The sequence below is a fragment of the Rattus norvegicus genome, chromosome 5, assembly GCF_021556685.1.
Source record: "Rattus norvegicus strain SHRSP/BbbUtx chromosome 5, alternate assembly SHRSP_T2T, whole genome shotgun sequence".
Lineage (NCBI taxonomy): Eukaryota > Metazoa > Chordata > Mammalia > Rodentia > Muridae > Rattus > Rattus norvegicus.
This window is the reverse complement of record NC_141538.1, coordinates 153,463,638-153,480,682: the sequence shown is the minus strand read 5'-3', so window position 1 is coordinate 153,480,682 and position 17,045 is coordinate 153,463,638. Positions and strand designations below refer to the sequence as shown.

At 46.4% G+C, this 17,045-nt stretch overlaps 1 protein-coding gene across 1 annotated transcript in view; it reads left to right on the top strand.

Moving 5' to 3' along the window:
- Positions 1-15,371, top strand: part of Clic4 (CLIC family member 4) — a 59,746-nt gene extending 44,375 nt beyond the window's left edge. The window contains 4 exon segments of the mRNA NM_031818.2: positions 1,477-1,602; positions 6,380-6,486; positions 10,998-11,179; positions 12,092-15,371. Of these exon segments, the coding sequence (NP_114006.2) occupies positions 1,477-1,602; positions 6,380-6,486; positions 10,998-11,179; positions 12,092-12,256 (580 nt within the window). The 3' untranslated portion in view covers positions 12,257-15,371.
- Positions 15,372-17,045: the final 1,674 nt, after the last annotated feature.

The following is a 17,045-nucleotide window of genomic DNA, read 5'->3' as shown; positions in this document are numbered from 1 at the left end:
CAGTTGCTTTTGAGGCGGCCCTGCTTCCACAGGCTCCATCTTTGTTCTTTGTTACCCAGAGGGGCCAGGAATGGAACCTATGGTCCTCTGCCTTGGCTTCTTGAGTGCTGGGATTTCAAGAGTGCCACCGTCACCCCCGAGCTCCTCCTGCCAGTCACCTTTTCTTTTTAGATTTTATTTTCATTTTACATGAATGGCTGTTTTGTCTGCGTGTATGAATGTGCAGAGGCCACAAGGGGACATCAGATCCTCGTGGGCTGGAGTTACAGCTGGTTCTTAGCCACCGTGCGGGTACTAGAATTCAAACCCAGGTCTCCTAGAGGAGCAGCCAGTGCTCTTAGCCACCGAGACATTTCTCCAACCTCTCTTCCCTCTTGTATAATTCCTTGGACCTGTATCTACTTAACCTGTGTTTCAAGACTGGATCTCTATACCCTTGACTGGCTTTGAGCTAACTAGGTAGACCAGGCTAGCCTCCAACCAAGATCTGCTGAGAGTAAAGGGGTTACCATACGTTTGGCTCCTCTGTGCTGGTCCGAGGTAGGAAGTGTTAGGGTTGAAGCTGCAGGCAGAGCCCTAAGTCTTTTACCACCGCTGTTGCTATAGTCTTTGGATGATTTGATTTGGACGAATCCTTACAAAAGCATAGGTCTTTCTTACATATCATGAATATTTTATCCATTTTGTATTATTTCTCACTCGTTCATACCATCTTTTATGTATTGGGTGACTAGGTAGTCTTCCAGGGTCTTTTCTCTTTGTTAGCCTGTCTGCAGTGGAGATAGGAAAGGGACCAGGAGCTTGTTCTTCTCCTTCGTTTTATACCCACCCCAAACAAAGCAAAACAAAAGGAAATTGAAAAGAATGCTGGCCTGGAGACGTTTTGCTCCTCTGTGCTGGTCCAAGGTAGGAAGTGTTAGGGTTGGAGTTGCAGGCTGAGCCCTAAGTCTTTACCACCACTGTAAAACAGCCAGGCTGAATTTGGAATTCAAATGAAGGACTTTGTTTTTTATCTTTACCCCTTTATTTTAAAGCTTGTGCATGTATGCTTGTGTGTGTGCCTGTGTGTGTGTGTGTGTGTGTGTGCGTGTGCACTATACTCGAGTGCTGGCACAGTTGCAGGCTAGCATGGGATATCAGATGCGCTGTGTCTTACAGGTGGCTATGCGCTACCCTTTGTGGGTGTTGGGAGCTAAACTTGAGTCCTCTGAAAGCCATGCACGTTCTTACTGGCTGAGTCTTCTTCCAAGCCCAAGGATGAAGGATTCGTCTCTGGTTGAGAAATGAGTCACTCTGGGTTGCTTACAGCACATCATTGTATGCTGTGTGTGGCTGCTGCTCCTGTTCGCCATGAGCGGACACTGGACCTTGCTCGTTCTGACAGACTTTAAAAGTTAGATCAGATCCACTGAGAACTTGCTGCTGCCTTTTAAGAGTGAATAGTGATCTCATCTTGACCACTGTTTTGCCTAACAGGAAGCCTGCAGATCTGCAGAACTTGGCTCCTGGGACCCACCCACCATTTATAACCTTCAACAGCGAAGTCAAAACGGATGTAAATAAGATTGAGGAATTTCTTGAAGAAGTCTTGTGCCCACCCAAGTGAGTATCCGAATGTATGGCCATGCTGCATGCTTTGAAGGTTTGGCTTGGCCCCGACATGTCCTGAGGGTCTTTAACTTCTCACAGCATTGATTGGAGTAGCCAGGACACGCTTGTAAGACTAATACCTAATCAGTACAGAATGGGCTTTCTGCCTAGACTTTCTAAGCAAGGCTAATCCAGCTAATCCGGCTACTGGTGAGCAAGATAGGCTTGCAGTTGGGAAGTCTAGATGGGCAGAGGCCACCAAAGCTGCCGTGTGCTCTTGGGCAGTTTGAAGGGAGCTTTCTGAAGCAGTCACCTGGGATTCCTTAAGTCATTCCAAACGTTCCCGTCCCACATGCACTGTGATGTTAATTAAAACTGCAGATAGAAAGTTTGTATTCAACTTTCAGTTTTAAAGCATTATTAGTTTTCTTTTAGGCTTTTCCATCTTAATTAACCTTAAAATATATTTCTTTTATTAAGGAAGTATTTATTTGTGTGTTTTATATATTTGAGTGTTTTGTCATTATTGACAGATGTGAGCCAACATGTGGGTGCCGGGAACTGAACTCAGCACCCCTGGAAGAGCAGCCAGTGCTCTTAACTGTGAGCTGTCTCGTAACTCCAAACATGTTTTTCTTTTTTCTGACCCTCCTTTCTTGCCAGTTGCTTTTACTTTTCCTCTTCATGTCCAGATGAATTTCCCAGAGATGGGATGACTGGGTCAGACGGTTCCAGAAGAAGCTGCTCAGCATCCTCCTCATCTCTCCACCAGCCCTCCATCACCACTCCTCATCTCTCTCTCTACCAGCCCTCCGCCACCCACTCATCAATCAGAGACAGCAGAACAGCATGGGTCAGGAACTGGGGCTTAGCCCCTGCTCTCAAAAAAAGCACAGCAGTAGCCGGGCAGTGGTGGTGCTGGCCTTTAATCTCAGCACTCAGGAGGCAGAGGCAAAGCTTATCTCTCCAAGTTCAAGACCAGCCTGGTCTAACTAGTGTATTTTAGGCCAGCCAGGGAGACCGTGTCTCATAAAACAAAATGAAAGCACAGACAGACACAAGTGGAGAGACAGAAGTAGCTGGAGGAAATGTTTGTTTAAAGAAGAGACACCACTGAAACTAAGTTTTACTATTTATTTTTAAGCCATCTGGTGAACTGCGGGAGGAGCTAGGAGCCATCCTGCTGTCTGTAATTAGCCCATTACACAATGGGCTATGTGTGATGTGAAGAGAACTGCCCCTGGGTTAGCAATTCTGTGGTAAACCCGAAATTGCATTCTCTTAATCCTGCTCTACAGTGCTTAAAAGCCAACCAGCAACCTCGTCCTTCCTTCTTTCACAGTGTAAGGGTTTCAAGTTTCTCTTGTCACTGCTTCCCAGTACTCCTGGTGTCCTCTGTTTTCTGAAAAGTGTAGAACAACACACAAAACTATCCTGGTTCCGTTCCCACCCGTCCCCACCCGTGCATCTTATCTGGATACAATAAATGGAGCCAAGGCCTCTGCCCTGCAGGCAGGCTTTATGCTCCCAACCTAGAGCATGGGTCTGGCACTGGCACCAGCTCAGGATTGTTGCATCACAGAAGCCTCTAGAGATACTCATGACGCGCCTTTCACAACTGTTACATATTTGTTTTAAAATCAGTGTGTGGATATAGTGGTGTGTCCACTTTGGCCAAACAGGCGTTTTCTTGTGTTCTCTTCTACTCTTCAGAGTAGATATTAGGAAAAATAGAGCTAAAAGCAAAGCATGCTGGGTTCTTGATGCCCTGTGCTTTAAATTGGACCTGGAAACAAACATTTTCACTCTCTTTTCTTCTTACTATTTATTTATATGTTTATGGAGACAGGGCCTCCCTATGTTGCCTTGGCTGGCCATGCTGGCCCTGAACTCAGACCCACCTGCCTCTGCAACTAAAGGAATGCCCCTCCATACCTGTAATCACACACACACACACACACACACACACACACACACACACACACTTCACCTCCATTTTCTGTGGACAGGTTTATAAAGCTGCTGTAACTGGAGATGGTTTTTCCTTTCAGTTTAAACACACATATCTTTCTGTTTCAGTGTTCATACTGTGCTGAGTTCTTTCCGGGGGTATTTTCTTTCTTCTTTATGTGCAGACTGAGGCGTTTGAGTAAAGTTTTATGTACACAGTGTTGCTACTTTTTTTTGTTGTCGTTCTTCTTCCTCTCTCCTAGTCCTTAAAAAAACAAGGTAGGCCAACATGTGCAGAGGCTGGGGTTGGAGCTGTGAGCCCTGTGAGGCCACCCCTGCAGGGCCTGACACATGGGCATAGTGCAGTCTGGACACACCTTTTCTGTGAGAAACTACAAGGTGTAAGGGCCTTGTCTTGTTTGTGGGGTGAAGGTGGGGTGGGGTGAGGTAGGGAGAGTACTTATTGTTGTCATTGTTACTATTACTTTATTAATTTAGTTAGTCTTTTTTTTTAAATAAACTACTTATCCCACAGCTTTAAAACTTGATGCTTTTAAAGTTTCATTTACTGTGTCTGTGCTTGAATTTACTGTGTCTGTGTCTGTGTGTGCAGGAGCCTGTGGAGGTCAGAAGGTGTTCGGTCCCCTGGCACTGGACACACAGTGTGGCTTTGAGCCTGCACACATGGCTGCTAGGAACTGAAACCCTGTCTTCTGTGTAAGAGCAGCAAGTGCTTTTAATTACTAGCTGTCTATCTTACTTACCATGACCAAGGCAGCTCTTCTAAGGACAGCATTTAACTGGGGCTGGCCTACAGGGTCAGAGGTTCAGTCCATTATCATCAAGGCAGGAGCATGGCAGCATCCAGGCTGGCGTGGTGCAGGAGGAGCTGAGACTTCTACATCTTCATCTGAAGGCTGCTGGTAGAATACAGACTTCCAGGAAGCTAGGATGAGGGTCTTAAAGCCCACACCCACAGTGACACACGTTCTCCAACAGGGCCACACCTCTAAATAGTGCCAACTATTTAGAGGGCAAACTATCACACTGTCTCTCCGCCCCCAGAACTGAGCTTTGTTGCTAGAGGTGAAAGGATAAATAGAAGGGACAGGCATCGGTGTGTAACCCACAGTGTGCGCTGTATGGGGTTTATTTTGTGACTTCAAACTCATGACCCTCCAGCCTCACAAGTACAGAGATCACATGTGCACTGTCATCCATGGTGGAGGAATTTTGCACAATGGACTTGAGGAAGGCACAGATGGGCTGAAGAGGTGCCATGTCCCCTGCATGGCTCTGTTTGATGCTCAGTGAGGGAAAATCCAGGGACGCCAGCCTTGGAATTAGCTGTCCGCCCAGGTGGTGCAGGTTGAGTGCTACAGTGAGGAAGAGCGTTCAGCACATGCATGATTAAGGTGAACTCACTCCATTGGTCATTAAGACACCTGGTGTAATTGATGTTGATGGGAGAAGTTGCTAGTGTTAAAACCTGAGAGACTAGGTGGACCGGTTTAAAGGAAAACCTGCTTGAGTTTTTTTAGAAGATAGCCCTTTTCTGAAATCACAATAGCAAGCCCAGGAAATATAAACTAGTGTGATTCCAGCACTTAGGGCAGGAGGGCTGAGTTTGAAATCAGCCTGGAATCAATCAATCAATCTCTCTCTGTCTCTGTCTCCCCCCCCCCCCCCCCCGCCCCGTGTGTGTGTGTGTGTGTGTGTGTGTGTGTGTGTGTGTGTGTGTGTGTGTGTACTGTGTTGTGTCATAATACAGTTTAAGACCTGCAAATTTTGTTTCACCTTCATTTTAATTTAAGGGAAACAGACCAGGCAGCATCTTCCGGAATAAGTTGAAACAAAGTAGTTTAGTGTGAAATTTTACCTCACAGTTCATTTTCCAGAGCCTTCCAGATGATTAACATTCTGTGCCAGGGCTCAGGGTCTGAATGTCTCTAGCTGAGACTCTGAGGTGAGGCAAGCCCTGCTGAAGGCAGGAGGAGCAGCCCAGCCTTTCCCAAAGACTGTCCACTCGGGGAAGAAACACTGCGTATGTGTGGCCGAGACTTAGAGATACAGTGCGCACGAGTGCACACACCTCTTCCAAGCTGCTGTGCGCTGTCTCTTAAGCTGAAAACTTGGTCACAACACAAAAGAGGATTCAGTATGGTGTCTGAGATCCCATTTATCTACCGCACAGTACTGTGTCCTGAATATACTCCAGCCTGTTTAGCACAGAGGGAGTGGGAAAGCCGGGCGCTGGTTGGCAGTGAACGGCCCACCTCCTCCTGGTTTTGTCCTCAGCCGGCTGTGGATGATCACGATGCTTGACCAGCCTGGGCTCCTCTGCTGGCTGGCTCCCTCACTCTGCCGCACAGGCTCGGGCAGTGCCTGCATACTAAGCAGCCAGCTGTGAGAGCCCTGGCCTCTGGTGCTGAGACTAGAGCAAGTGAGGAAGCCTTGCTTTTGTGTCTCTGAGACCCTTTTAAAGTTGTCTTCTGATAGCCTCCTCATGCTCATGGCTGCCGTGTTGGACGTGAAGATGGAGTGCATTCCGTCCCTTGACAAGTCACCATTTCTGTAGCATTCTAGTCATTAAGTGGAGGTGGGAGTGGATGCCCTTGGATTGCCAAGAATATTAATATGTGAACAAAAACACCAGGCAGAGCTTTGTTTCCTAAGGGGGAAAACATTTGAAAAGTGCCATAGAAAACAGATGGTGGCGTTTCTTAGATCAGTAACTGTTCAAAGATGTCTGTAGCCAGCACAGTGGTCTGCTGGTGACAGGACTTGAGCTGATGTCATCTGGAAGGATCCGTAATCCAGTTTTACATTTTCTATTTAGGTACTTAAAGCTCTCACCAAAACACCCAGAGTCAAACACTGCTGGGATGGACATCTTTGCCAAGTTCTCTGCGTACATCAAGAACTCAAGACCAGAGGCTAATGAAGGTAAAAAAAGAAAATTGGATTGTCCCAACAGAAAGCAAAAGGAACAAAAACTCAACAAACAGTATGAGCTGTTACGAAGACAGCGAGTGTAAGGGAATGTGTGAGGTTCAGGCTTTCCTTTAAGGATCTGAGCTGTTAGTCGGGAGAGCGATGAGACCCTGGAGGAAGCTGTTGAACTGCTGTCTTCCAGCGTATGCCTCACGGCCTGGCATCTGGTGGGTAGGTGTGGGATGGGAGGCTGCTGAGTTCTCAGACACTGAGGAGTTACCCAGAAGGCTGCAGAGAGCTGGGGTACCCTCAGGGCAGTGGGTGGAGCAGCTGTGGCGGGTGCTGAAATAGATGGATTTAGCTTTGATGAGTTGATTACTAAATCTCTTGTTTATTATGGGGCTCCGGTAGCCTAAAGTTAGCTCCCGCCTTTTGTTGTGCCTGTGTGCTAATTTAGTGAACACTTTTTGGAGTGGCCTTCAGAGGGTGACTAGACTCAGCAGCCCTCAGATTTCTTTACATCATAAAACGAGAGTTTTTGTTTCAGGTCATTATTATGGTGAAGATAGTTTAGTAGTGCAGATACAGTTTGTTTGTTTGTTTGTTTTAATTAGAAGATAGTGTGAGGCCAGCCTGGACTACATGAAACTCTGTTTAAAAAAAAAAAAACATACTCCAAACACCAAAAGTTAGAGCAGTGATAAAAAGAAACAGAGATCAGCACCCTAAAAATATCTGGAGTTCGCTGTGGCTGGAGGCAGGGTGGGAGCTTGGGCTGGGGTCCAAAGGCTCTGGCAGCCCATGGGCTGGCCCGGGGGTGGGGGTGGGGTGGGCGGCGGTGGGCGGCCGTGCTGTTAATAGCAGCAGAGACCTAAGAGCGAAGCATGAGCTGACTTCCCTGCTATTTCAGTCTCCAGCTATGGCTCCTTCCTAGGATCTGGTTCAAGGTTATAGCGGTTCATAATTCACTCTGGGATTTCCATGTCTTTGCTCTTGGTTTCTGGAATGTTTTTCTTCAGTGAAGGGGAAAGGGACCGTTTTAGTGCCCGGGCCTGGCATACATCTATTTTTATAATGTGTTCTGTGGCTGCCTTGGTTTAGAAGCAATTTTCTTGAGTAATTGGCCGTTTTCCTGACTAATGTTCTGTCCAAGCAATTTATACCCTAAGCAAATGGCTAGGCTGGAGCCCCTGCTTCCCAGAGTGTTTGGGCTGCCTGCTTGCCGGGCCACCGGGTTCACAAAGCCGGCTTTTATACCCAGGCCTGCTAGCTGGCCGGCTTGGTGCTCTCTTGGTCATATTTTTATTTCTGTGTGCAGTGTTTGAGGGCTGGAGAGGTGGTTGGATTTCTTTTACTACTTGGTGGGGAGGAGAGGAGAAGAAAATGAATTTTCCTTTGCCTTGCGGGTGAAGGCTGGGGGAGGGAAAAGTGACTCACTTAAGTATAACGTTGTATTCTATTTTTTATCTGTCAAGTTATTATTGCCTTAAGTGGCCACCTACGCCTGCTGTCTTTACAATGTAAGAAAGGGGGCAGAGCAAGCACCTAACATGGAGGGCTTTGTATTCAATACCTGTTGGTAAATAGGAATTCTGGTTGCCAAGGTACTTTTTTCCAGAAGGGCCTGCCACTGTCCCAAGACTTTAGAAAACACTTAAATCAAGTTTGAGCTGAGTGCTTGTCCCCTGTGTGGTGTGTGCTGCGCTCAGTTCTCTTCCTGTTGCTGAGCAATTGCGAGCTTTCAGTAAGTCTGGGCGGTGGGGGCCGCACCTCCCAACACTCATAACCCTGGTTTATACTAGTGTTTGCTTTACCAGCCTAGTAAATGTTTATAGAATCCAATATATTTGAATATTTTAAAGGTCTTTAGGGCCCAAGTCTAAGGACTTAGATGTCTGGTGCATTGGCCACGTGAACATGGGTCAGGGCCAACACTTAGCCCGAAGCACAGGGTAAACTAGTAGGATTTAGTGCGTGAACTAAAGGGAAATGGGGTGGAGGGGCCGTGAGGCAGGGGGAGAGATCTAGTTAGCCATAACCTAACCACTGAGAGAGAAATGGACCAGGCTTGTGGAGTGCATCTTTAATCCCGCTGCCACTGGAGCAAAGGCCAGCTAGGGTGATAGTGTGAGACCTTACCTCAAAGTTAAAATTCTCAAAATTAGGATATCCACTCTGGGATAGAAGAACCCAGAGCTGCTCGCAGACTAGGCGAGGGCTCTAACACTGAGCTGTACCCTAGCACAACTGTGTGTGTACTTTAACAAGAGGAATGTTTGTATCACAGTTAATACTTCTGCCTTGAGTCTGCACATTCAAACCACACGAGGAATAGAGTAAGCTATGCTTATTGGAAAAGTGTTCAGGGATAATTTTTAAAAGATACAAATTCATTCTTTGAGACAATCACACGTGACAGGATGCATTTTGATCCCGTTCACTCCGCCCCTCCCACCAACCCCACCAGATCCACCTCCTCCCCCCATCTTCCAAGTTCATGTTTTGTTTTTGATTTTTAATGGCCCACTGTTTACAATTTGCAGTTCATGTCTTCCTGGGTGTGGGGTTATCCACTGGAGCGTGGGTGACTCTCCCTCCCCCAGAAGCTGTCAGCTGTCAGTAGTTCCTCAGCTAGGGGTGGGTTCACCAGTCTCCCCATTCCCATGCTGGAATGCTGACTGGTTTGGCCTTGTGCAGGCGACCCTAGCTCTGTGAGTTCATGAGTATAGGGTCCTGTTGTGTTCAGAAGACAGTTCTCTGATCCTCCCTGACTCACAATATAATTTCAGTATGTAATTCAATAACATATCCAAAGTGACTGGGAGTCATTTTATATAAAACTGTGGTGTAGTACACGGTCACATTCTTGTGCATTATAAATGCTTCTTGCTGCTGTGATCCCAGCACTCTGGGGACCCAGCAGGAGGTGACAGTACATTCCAGAGTAGGCTGGCTACAGAGCGATCTCCTGGGCACCCCCACATCCCCTCAAGTCCTTCCAAGTCAAAACAAGTCTGCCTCCTGCTCTATAAACGCTCCTTATGTAATAGGAATGTTATCTGCCATTCCCAGTTGTTAGACCTTGTAGATGGCCTCTTTGACCGTGCCATCCGGTACTGTGCCTGAGCTGGATTACAGATGAGATGACATCTTACCATTGGCCCTCAGCTCTCCTGGATGCAGATTATAGCCCTGTGCCACCATGTCTAGCTACTTTATGCAGTTTTTGCCAAAATTGGAAAGACTGTATCAGTTTGTGTTTCCATTAACCTCGAGGTGTTCATTTCCATATGTGCATGTCTTTTATGTTTTTGCTGTATTTCCATAGGCCAGAAACATTGTTTTTTATTTTAATTTAAAGCTGTGTATACTGCACTGCCTTTTTTGTTTGTTTGTTTTTAGTATAGCTTCTTAGAGATAGAGATAGGAGAGTGACAGTCCTCTGACTTCCAGACAGATGACTTTCTGGTGACCTGCTGCTGCCTCCCAGTGGTTAGTCCTGGTGCCGCCTGATCCTTAGTACAAGCACCTTTGCCTGTGCTAAACTTTACAACTTTATTCCTTTCATTGGCAAGCACTAGTTTGGACTCCTTAGTGCCTGTGTCTCTTTTTCATTGGTGACACCTTACGATAGTACATAGGCTATTATTAATAATAATGATTAGCATAGGGGCTGGAGAGATGGCTCAGCGGTTAAGAGCACTGGTTGTTCTTTCAGAGGCCATGGGTTCGATACCCTGCACCCACATCACAGCTGACAGCTCTAACTCGAGTCTCAGGTGGTGCAATACACGGTGCACAGACACACATGTGGGCAGAACACCCGTACACATGAGATAAAAATAAAAGTTTAAAAACATTTAAAAGATAATGCTTAACATAAATTATAACTGATTTCCTCTCAGTTTTCATTGGTTTTTATTCAGTTTTAGGATTCTCTTAAGATCCAAGTACTGGGAAGGCAGAGGCAGGTGGATCTCTGAGTTCAAGGCCAGCCTGGTCTACAGCGGGAGTTTCAGAATAGCCAGGGATACACAGAGTACCCTAACTCAACAACCCCTCCACACACAAAAAAAGGACTGTAATATTTATTTTTCTTTTCAGGAAAATTTTATTTTCAGGACTGCTCTTGGCCCCTTGTGTTAGCGGGGAGCGCCCAGGCTCCCAGGCTTCCTGTTTAGGTTGTTTGTACAGGCATTGGTGCCTCTTGACACATTTCTTCCTTAGCGGGATTGTGCTTTCCATCTTGGAAGAATTTCTCCTAGCTGTGAAGTAGACTTGCCTTTCCCCACATATCATGGCAACTTAAATATCAGTGGGGCTGAGCCAGGGCGTATTTGTGTACAAATCATGCAGGTGCTTTTGTTGGTTGGCAAGATAGAACCACTCTGCCCTTGCCGGAAGGAGCATGTGGCAAGCTCTTGTTCTGAGGGCCGAGAGTGAGAGAGAAATTGGCCCCGTTACTGGGGCACGCCCCTGCTCAGGGCTGGGCTTCCTCTCTGACGTGCTCTCGTGTGTTTCAGCACTGGAGAGGGGGCTCTTGAAAACGCTGCAGAAGCTGGATGAGTACCTGAATTCTCCCCTCCCTGACGAAATCGATGAGAACAGCATGGAGGACATCAAATCGTCCACACGCAGGTTTCTGGACGGCGACGAGATGACATTAGCAGACTGCAACCTGCTGCCCAAGCTTCACATTGTCAAGGTAGGCCTGCTCACCGGGAGGACGGTGCCGCTGGGAGCACCACTCCCTCACCAGAGCCATCTCTACCCCAGCCAGATCAGCACAGTAGATGTATCCTAGAGCTAACTAAGTAGAAAATCATGTTTAAAAGTCAGCGGATCAGGAACATGTAACCCTAGTGCTCACAATCGGGTATGGGCAGGAAGACCAGGATTCCCTCTCAAGGCCAAAGTGAGTTACAGGAAGCTGTTCCAGGGAGAAAATTTTGAGATTTGAGCAAGAATTTTGTTTTCTTTTTCTGTGGCTAAATTAAAACTAAAGGGATGTAATAGGTAACTGTGAACCGGACTGACATTGTCCAATTCTGTGTGGTGGCCATGACCTAGCGTTTCCATTCAAGGCCACAATGTTAATTCTGTCAGACACCAAATTCAATGCAATACCAATGACCGTTTGTTGCACAGTAAAGATCTACGACGAGAAAAGATGGTTTCAGAAGCTGGCGGACAGCCTCAGCATTTGGGAGGCAGAGGCAGATGAGGCTCTGTTGAAAAACAAACTAAAAAAGGAAGAAGAAAAAACAAACTCAATAGTCTGTGTTGAGACAAATATTTATCCAGTGATGCTTAGCCATCTCCAGGTCGAAGGCTTTCTTAGCTACTGTTGAGTTTCCGAGTGCCCGGAGCAGTGTCCCAGTCTGCTCTCTGAGTGTGAGCATGGTCACCTTGGTAACCTGGGAGGCCAGACGTGGGTGCCTTTCTGTCCTCAGAGTTGCAGGCACTTGTGAGCTGCCCAACATGGGTGCTGGGAATGGAACTCCTGCCTTAGAACGTGCTGATAAAGGTTTTTAGAATTAATAGTCTCTCTAGTCAGACATTCCTTGTGTGGGGACTTCGAAGATAGATGTAACTCTCGATCTATATTTCATTTCAGGTGGTGGCCAAAAAATACCGCAACTTTGACATTCCCAAAGGCATGACGGGCATCTGGAGATACCTGACAAACGCCTACAGTAGGGATGAGTTCACCAACACCTGTCCCAGCGACAAGGAGGTGGAAATCGCGTACAGTGACGTCGCCAAGAGACTTACCAAGTAGACAGCACTTTTGAAAGCAATGCCTTCAGAGTCCCCCAAGACTATGCTTTCCTAACAGACGGCTCCTGCCTCCTCTAAGCAGACGTGTATTTTGCATGAACACACAGTTACTCGAGACTAGGATTAAGGGTAGACAAAGTAGGTCTCTCCAGCGCACACTCCTAAGCAGTATTATTCTAAACTCTTCTACCCAGCCCACCCGCCCTTCCCTGCCCATCCGCTGGCCTCCACTTTGGAGACACTTTGCCACAAGCCTGTCACCTAAGAAGCAGTTTGCTGTCACTCTGGAGCCCCAGCCATCACGTCCATTCACTCTGTAGAGGGCAGAACTGGAGGTGCAGCGTTCGGCCATTAGAATAGTAGCTGCGACATCAGTGGACCCCACGCTGCTGTCCATGCATGGCACAGGAATGTTTATGTAGTGGGAGTTGTAATATTGAGTAAGGAATCTGGAAAGCTTGCTACCGGGTTAATATGCTGTTTCAGCCTAGTTTGCCCTGGGGTATCTAAGACTGCTTCTGCAGAGACGCTGGTTTCTTAGTAGACACTTAATTTTGCCTAAAATGTGTCATTTGTATAAATTGTAACATCCAATACTACATAGAAAGTGAAGGGCTGAGGGTTGGGAATTCATTTTCAAATGATGAGATGATTGGCTGGGTTCTCTGTCTACCTTACCTGCTGTGAGAGGCTCTCCTAGGGCCGCTCTTACATTTACAGCTGCCTTCTTTGTGACAGACTTTTTCTTTTCTCTTTTTTGTGGTGCTTGGGATGGGACCCAGGGCTTTGTGCAGGCCTGGTAAGGCTCTGTCCCTGGGCTGCACCGAGCCCCACCTCTCTATGGGTGACCGTATGTAATCCTGACAAAGACCAGCATGTGAGCCACTCAGAAGTTAGCCAGGATCGGGGGAGTTTGCCGAAGTGCTACGTACACTTTACTGTGGAGAGGGGTGAAGAGTGTGCCACCTTAAACTCCGTGACGCTCAGGCTGCCACGGGCTCCTGTCCCACCTCCATTTGCATCAGACCGAGTGAGGGGTCCTTCACTTCTCTGGGGATAATAGTGGTTGTCATAGTGAGTGTGTATTTTCCAGTTTTGCTTGTCAGTCCCCGCATAGAAGAGGAAGCCTCTGATTTCTTGCTGTTTGGTTTGAGACAGGATGTTACTCTGGAGCCCTGGTTGACCTGGAGCGTCATAAGTAGACCACGCTGGTCTCAAACTTATGGCACCTCTCCTGCCTTCGCCTCCTGCATGCTGGTGAGGATTATGGGCCTGCACACCATGTCCGACTTTTTTTTTTTTCTTCATTTTTTAAAACAGTCTAAACTAAGTTGTTTGCAGTTTAACAAATGAGAAATGAGCTTTGTAAAAATAGAGGCCACTCCCACCCAAACAAAATGGCCTTTCTCAGTAGTCCCCCAGAGCCTGCTTGTGACTGTCTATATTTGCTACATTTTTTTGGTGATTTTTTTTTTTTTCTTTTTTGAAGCATGTCAGGAAGTGCTCTGCTCTTTCTTCGACTTCTCCCTCCCCAGTTGGCTGCTTTAAGGTGCCTATGCTTTCTTTCCCTTTGGTGTGCTGACACTTAATAAACGCCTGCTTTATGGAAGCATTCTGACTCATAAGCAGCTCCCTTTAAAACTTAACAATAATTCCTTAGCGCGGGTGTCAGGAAAAGCTTGACAGTGGCCCCTGTGGCTCAGGGAGACTCCTTGGCCGCAGGCTTCACCCTTCCTGCTGATCTGGGTGTGAGCCCCCCATCACGGTGCAAACTGGGTGGTGGTCTGCGTTCCAACGGGAGGCACTATCTCTTCTCCTTGGAGAAGTGACCCTGCAGTGTCTCTGTGGGTGGAAGTGTCCCAACTTTGCTTGGTGATGACGTGGCCGTGGGTGGGGTTGAGTCTAGAGGTGTGTCTGTTCTTTTTGTGAGTGGGCCAAGCGATGGCTGCTGTCCTCCTCGCACCAGAGGATATGCAGGACGGAGAAGAGGACATGCTTTAGTGGGTGTGAGATGCCCACGCTTGAGTGTTTATTCTCTGTGTCTTCCTAAATTGACTCTCGGTTGTTCTTACTATCTCTGGATATCCAAGGGAAGTCTGTCTAGGTTTTGCAAAGGCAGAATTGTTTTTCTTTATAGAGAGAGACAGTTTTATATCAAGAAAGTCAAACAGATTTGCGTTTGGCAGATGGACAGAAGCTATAAAAGAAAGACCCCGCGGCAAGCACCCTGCACTCTGCGAGGTGGTCATGGCTTACAATCTTGACATGGGAGATGTGAGTGTTTCCATGTGGCTGATGCCGTGCACGGGCTGACGGACGTCCATGCGAGTGGCTCCCCCTCTGCTCTTGTCTAACCTCCTTTTTAAGCCCTCTGTCTTGGAGCAGGGATTCTGAACGGAGGCTCCCTATTTTCTAGTGGATACTAAGAAACTATTAAGCAGCGGGACGCCTCGCAGTTTTAAGTATATAACTTCCTTTTTTATATAGTACAGACTTTGAATACAATACAATTTTCTTGGTAACATTAGCTTTCATAGCTCTAGACTCGTGAGCAGTTTATACTGTTGAGAGGTTCTGACTGGTTTGTGCACAGGCGGACCGGCTCTAGAATCTAGGCAGTTGTACTTCCAGAACCTCTGTGTTGCATGTAGATAGCATTTATTTCTGCATATTTAAAAAACCCATTTAGGAAATAAGAAAAAAATGAGAAGTAGAAATTATTTTTTCATGAAGATTTTGGTCCACACCTCACTGTGTTGTAACGGATTCACCAGTTTCTTGAGCTGGCAATAATCAACATTTGGTTCAGAGAGAGAGAGAGAGAGCAAGAGAGCATTTGTTAGCAAAACTCACAGACTTCTGAAAGTTCATTGTTGTAATGATCAAAGTGGGGGAAACAAATTATTTTATCAAGGAAAAAAAGTTGAGTCCCAAGCCATAAAAGTTGGACTCCCAGGCGGTAATGCTGGACAGCCTTGGAGCATTTCATGGGATTCCTTGGGTAGGAATGAAAGCTCTTTACAAAATGCTTGCATTTTCTTCTCTCTGGAACATCAACACCAGTATATTGCTGGCAGCTATTGTATTAAAAAAATAAATATATTTTCACTATCAAAGGATTCTTTTTTTATTTTCCCCTTCATGGACATAACTTGGTTTAACGCTGTTTGAGACCACTTTTCTGATTCAATCCAGTGCGTTTGTGAGGAAGGAAGACGGAATGCTTATCAACTCACAACAGGTACAGAGAATAGTTTAGTAGACACCAATACTCACAGCAAGCTAGAACAGATTTTAAAATGGTCATTTTCTTTTTTCTTTTTTCTTTTTTTCTTTTTTTCGGAGCTGGGGACCGAACCCAGGGCCTTGAGGTTGCTAGGCAAGTGCTCTACCACTGAGCTAAATCCCCAACCCCAAAATGGTCATTTTCATGTGTGTACATGCACACATGTGTGCTCATGTATGTGGGTGCAGAGAGCAGAAGCAGGCATTAGAACTCGAGCTGGAGTGACAGGCTGCCTGGCATGGTCCTGGAGAGGAGCACTGTACAGTTTTAACTTCGGAGCTCCCTTGTGACAGTCAGGAGTTGTCCTGTCACAGCCGACATGGTCTGCTCGTCACAGCTGCTGTGCAGTCCCCCTAGCAGCACAGCGATGCTGGAAGGTGTAGGAATGGGTGGAAGCGAGAAGAAGGTGGTGTTTAGAGGGTGGTGTTTGCATACGTGTATGTGCAATCTAAAATAATGTGCAAATTCTTAACAGTTCAACTGAATTTCTACATGCAGCATTAGATAGCAAAAGTTGGAGCCTGGGGAGATGGCTCAGCAGTTAAGAGCACTGGTTCAGAGATCCTGGTTTGAAAACCCAGCACCCACAGAAGTGGTTCATAACCAACTATGACTCCATCCAGCCCTATAGGAACTGTAGCCCTCTTTTGGCATCCTTGGGCACGAAGCATGCATGTGACACACACATACATACAGACAAAACAGCCAGTTACATAAAAAGAATTTAAAGATTTTAAAAGTCAGATAAATGCCATATATTCATACTAAGCAAATAAAGTTAAACTGCTAGCATCACTTTCCTTGGGAGGAAACCTGGGTGATAGACGAAAAGTAAGTGGGAGAAATGTGATCTAGAAGTACCTGTTGTAAAGGGCTGTTTTAAGAGAGAAAACCAATCCTAAATTGGTAGCTATGTAAAGTCAAATCTGGCAAAACGTAGATGATTCTTTTGTGGACAAACTACAAAAGTTTGAAAGACTAACTAGAAATCTGCCCAGTGCGGATAGATGTACCATGTTCATAAAAGCAGAGGAATTCCTGTCTGTCTCAAATAAAATATGTCTTTATGTCAACTTCCCATCATTTTGGCAAAATATCAGACACAGGAGGTTATTCTTAGATTTTCAAAATCACAATCATAGAAATTCATCTGTAACACTAGCAGGAGGGAGGGGAAGAGGGAGGGCGTAGAGACAGATGGATCCCAGGGGCTCACAGGCTTGCTGTGAAGTTCTGCAGAAACAGCAAGCTCCAGGTTAAAGAGAGCCTGTCTGGATGGATGGATGGATGGATGGATGGATGGATGGATGGATGGATGGATGGATGGATGGATGGCGGAGAGGGTAGAGGAAAACCCAAAAAGCAACCTCTGGCCTCCCTTGACGTGTGGGTGAGCACACCTTACCCAAATGAGGTAAGAGTATTCCATTGTAGCAGACAATCTCCAATCTAAAGAAAGAAGGAGATATTCAAACCCAAGAGGTATTTAGAACCCAAATGGGTG